Source organism: Microtus ochrogaster, chromosome 5 (assembly GCF_000317375.1).
Source record: "Microtus ochrogaster isolate Prairie Vole_2 chromosome 5, MicOch1.0, whole genome shotgun sequence".
In the NCBI taxonomy this organism is placed as follows: Eukaryota; Metazoa; Chordata; class Mammalia; order Rodentia; family Cricetidae; genus Microtus; species Microtus ochrogaster.
This window is the reverse complement of record NC_022012.1, coordinates 38229906-38233786: the sequence shown is the minus strand read 5'-3', so window position 1 is coordinate 38233786 and position 3881 is coordinate 38229906. Positions and strand designations below refer to the sequence as shown.

Here is a 3881-nt window from a genome sequence, read left to right as displayed (position 1 = left end):
CCTGAGTGCTGGGATTAAAGGTGTGTGCAAGTACTGCCCAGCTAGTTCCATTTTCTTAAAGTAGAAATTCAAGCATTGTTGTATTGGGTGTGATTCACGCGGTCTGTGGGAGGAAGACACAGAGGCACTCTTGGATAAATTTTTAGCCTTTCCAGCTGCAGGGGGTCAACAAAGAATGGTGGTACTGGCTGTAATCCTAGCAAGTACCAAGGTGGAGTTCAAGGATATTCTGGGCCACACAAGGCCCTTGTCTCAAACAAACAAGAACTGCTGTCTGGTGTGGGAGACTGAGCCTGAAGAATGGAAAAGTTCAAGGCCAGCCTGAGCTCCTAATAGCCCAAACCTTGCCTTAAAAAGACCTGCTTACTTTACAGTATAGCAAAGTTTAGTTTGATTAGAAGAAAGAAAACAGCACATTTACACTAATTGCTTCCACCAGTGCTGGAGAGGTGAAGCTGTGAAAGTCTAAGGAGCCGTCTCGAGCCCTGTCATCTGTCGATGTTGAATGCACCTCAGCAGATATGGTAACTTGTTCAAACTCCCCGGGACATAATGGAGGGAAGAGAACCGACTCCCTTAAGTTATCCTGACCTCTCTATGCACACCATGGCAGACGCGCACCCACACTACACACATTTAATAAATACAATGAAAAATAGCCGGATGGTAGCGGCGCAAGCCTTTAATACCAGCACTCATGAGTTCGAGGCCAGTCTGGTCTACAAAGTGAGTTCCAGGACACCCAGGGCTACACAGTGAAACCCTGTCTCGAGAAACAAAATGAAAAAAAAAAAAGAAAAGCAAAAAAGTATTAAAACCATAAAATCAAAACCATTGGTTATTCTGTGCAGTAGGCCAGGTGGATGCCGGCAATGAGGCCGGTTATTTCGCAACCCTAATTCCCGCCCAGAGGAAGGTGCCGCCCCTTCGAGAGAGGGCAGCGGATGTGACGCAGAGCTCGGCAGGTCCTGCAGCTCGGCTGGAGTGCGGGCTCGGCCCCCATGTGCCTTCAGTCCCCGCCGGCCCAGGTTGCCGGCTTCTGCAGCCTCCAGGGCGCCGCAGCGGCAGCGCCGCGCCTGCGCCCTAAGCGGAGTCATGTCCGGTAACGGCAGCGCGGCTGCAACGGCGGTGAGTCCTGAGCCGGCGACCCGCACGCCTTTGGGTTTTTTTGGATGCAACGATTGGTCCCGAGTTGCCATGCTCCGTCGTCCATTGGTCAGAACAGCTAGCTGTCATGTCCCCTCCCCACCTCTAGACATTTTAAAGGGCCAGTAACTAAGTTGCCCTTACGAAGGGAAGGGGGTGATCCTGAACAGTGGGGACAGGGTTGGGAGTGGAAAGATGGTCCATCTTTGGGCTTCTGCCTGGATTTCCCTTAGCTTAAGGGATAGTGGGCTAGTAAAAGTGTATACACAGACAAGATTCTTTCATGACTTAGGGAGGGGTCAAGGCAAATCCAGCTGCCTTGGAACACTAGCCGGTTGATTCATAGGAGAGCACCCTCCACCCCAAGACTTAGAAGTATATGCAAACATCTTGGAGGTGTGCCTTCTCCCTTTCTCCGTTATAAAAGTCACCCAACCCCAGCCACCCAGCTAAGACACACCTGAATTACTCTTGTCACTGGGAGCCACTTGGGCTTTGTCATTCCTAACCTGCTGGAAAGCTCTGGACTGGCAGGCAGGCCTTACACTGAGCTCTAAGGCCACTGACTGCCTGAGATAAGGCAGAGCTGTGGGGCCTGCTTATCTCTTGCCCAGCCTGGGAGCCGCAAGAGTCTTTGTTAGTGTAGACTTTTCAGGTTGGGAGGAGGAAGATCGAGATCTCAGTGCCCACTTTCTGCCTGTGCGTTGCTGTGAGGCTTTCAGCCATTCATTTGACCTCTCTGCATCTTTGCTCTGTGACACTTGCTGGAAGTACCTGCACTGTCTTACACAGTAGGGTTGTTGTGAGGACAGTAGGCAGAAACAATGGCCTAAGCCTATAAATGATAATACTCCCTTCACCTGGCTGGGCTCAGACTCCTGGGCTGGGCCGATTCTCCTGGTTACTAGACATGTGCCACCGTGCCCTGTGTGTTTTATTTTTCTTTTTATTTGATTACTGTTTCTTGTTACCGCGTCTGTGTTTGTGCACATGGACACAGGCCATAGTGCAAGTGTGCAGTGGAGGCTAACTCATTCCACAGTATCTGGGGCTAGAACTTAATGTCATCAGGTTTGTACAGCATCTTGCCAGGCCAGCCCAAATTTTTATTTTTGTTTGTTTTGGAGACCTGGTTTCTCTGTAGAACAGCCCTTGCTGTCCTGGAACTTGCTTTGTAGACCCAGGCTGGCCTCAAACTCACAGAGCTCTGCCTATCTCTGCCTCCTGAATGCTGGGAACAAAGGCATATATACCACATGTCCAACAACAAATACTTTTTTAAAAAATTAATTTGTTATGCCTGGCAGTGGTGGCACAGGTGTGCCTTTAATCCCAGCAGAATCAGCAGGATCTCTGAGTTCAAGGCCAGCCTTGTTTACAGAGTGAGTTCCCGGAGTGCCAGGATTACATTGGGAAACCCTGTCTCCGGAAACCAAACAAAAGTAGTTTGTTTATATGTATGGGTGTTTTGCTTGAAAACATGTCTGTGTGAACTATGTGTGTGCCCAGCATAGGACAGATGAGGGAACCAGAGATCCCCTGGAACTAGAGTTACAGACCGTTGTAACCTCTGTGTGGGTACTGGGAATTGAACCTAGGTCCTCGGGGAGAACAGCCAGTGCTTTAATCAGGGAACCATCTCTCCAGCCCTTCACATCACAGTACTATTTTGGGGGTGGGAGGGGTGGTTGAGACAGGGTTTCTCTGTGTAGTCCTGGCTGCCCTGGAACTCAGACCAAGCTGGCCTAGAACTCAGAGATCCGCCTGCCTCGGCCTCCTGAGTGCTGGGATTAAAGGCCATCACCCAATACTCATTTTTTTTTAATGGAACAATTGGACTTAAAAATTCTGTATGGGGTCAATTAAGGAATTGCTTAAACCTAGTAATTCCTTCCTGTGGGCTCCCTGTGGCCTGGAATTTCTGTGTTGAGTGTTTCAAGCCTAGCTAAACGGGAGAGGCTGTCTCAGAGTCGTTCGAGGGAGGAATTATCGCAGTGGAGTAGATTGGAGTCCAAGGGTAAGTTTCACCTCCTCCAGTGACCAAGAACCTGAGTGTCTGCCTGCTGCAGAAGAACCTGTGAGAGGAGGGACCCAGTGCAGGGAGGGCGCACGGCTTTCACCGTGGCTCCAGGGAGGGCGCACAGTCTCTACAGTGGCTCCAGGCAGGGCGCACAGCTTCTACCGTGGCTCCAGGGAGGGCGCACGGTCTCTACAGTGGCTCCAGGGAGGGCGCACAGTCTCTACAGTGGCTCCAGGCAGGGCGCACGGTTTCTACAGTGGCTCCAGTCAGCGGGAAGAAATAAGAGCTTTGTGTCAGGCTGCAGAACCCAGTTCTACCTGCTTGACACTAAACACCTTTATCCAAGGCTCCGTGACAGGAGGAAGAGGTGTGTCCCTTTGAGCTCTTGGCTCTAGCTCTGACATTAGAAAAAAAAAATTAGACAAATTAATGTTAGGCAGTTCCTCATAGACTATCCTCACTTTCATTTATTTTATTTTTTGGTTTTTCGAGACAGGGTTTCTCTGTGTAAAAGTCCTGATTGTTCTAGAACTCACTTGGTAGACCAAGCTGACCTCCAACTCACTGAGATCCCCCTGCCTTTGCCTCCTAAGTGCTGGGATTAAAAGTTTGCACCTCTCGGGGCTGGGGAGATGGCTCAGTGGTTGAGAGCACTGCCTGCTCTTCCAGAGGTCCTGAGTTCGATTCCCAGCAACCACGTGGTGGCTCACAGCCA

At 50.3% G+C, this 3881-nt stretch overlaps 1 protein-coding gene across 1 annotated transcript in view; it reads left to right on the top strand.

Annotated features, from left to right (window-relative positions):
• The first annotated feature begins 952 nt into the window (after positions 1–952).
• The window catches only part of Hmbs (hydroxymethylbilane synthase), a 10305-nt gene continuing 7376 nt past the window's right edge, over positions 953–3881 (top strand). Inside the window, exon 1 of the mRNA XM_005347177.2 lies at positions 953–1128. Coding sequence (XP_005347234.1) covers positions 1096–1128 — 33 coding nt within the window. The 5' untranslated portion in view covers positions 953–1095. The remainder of the gene's footprint in view (positions 1129–3881) is intronic.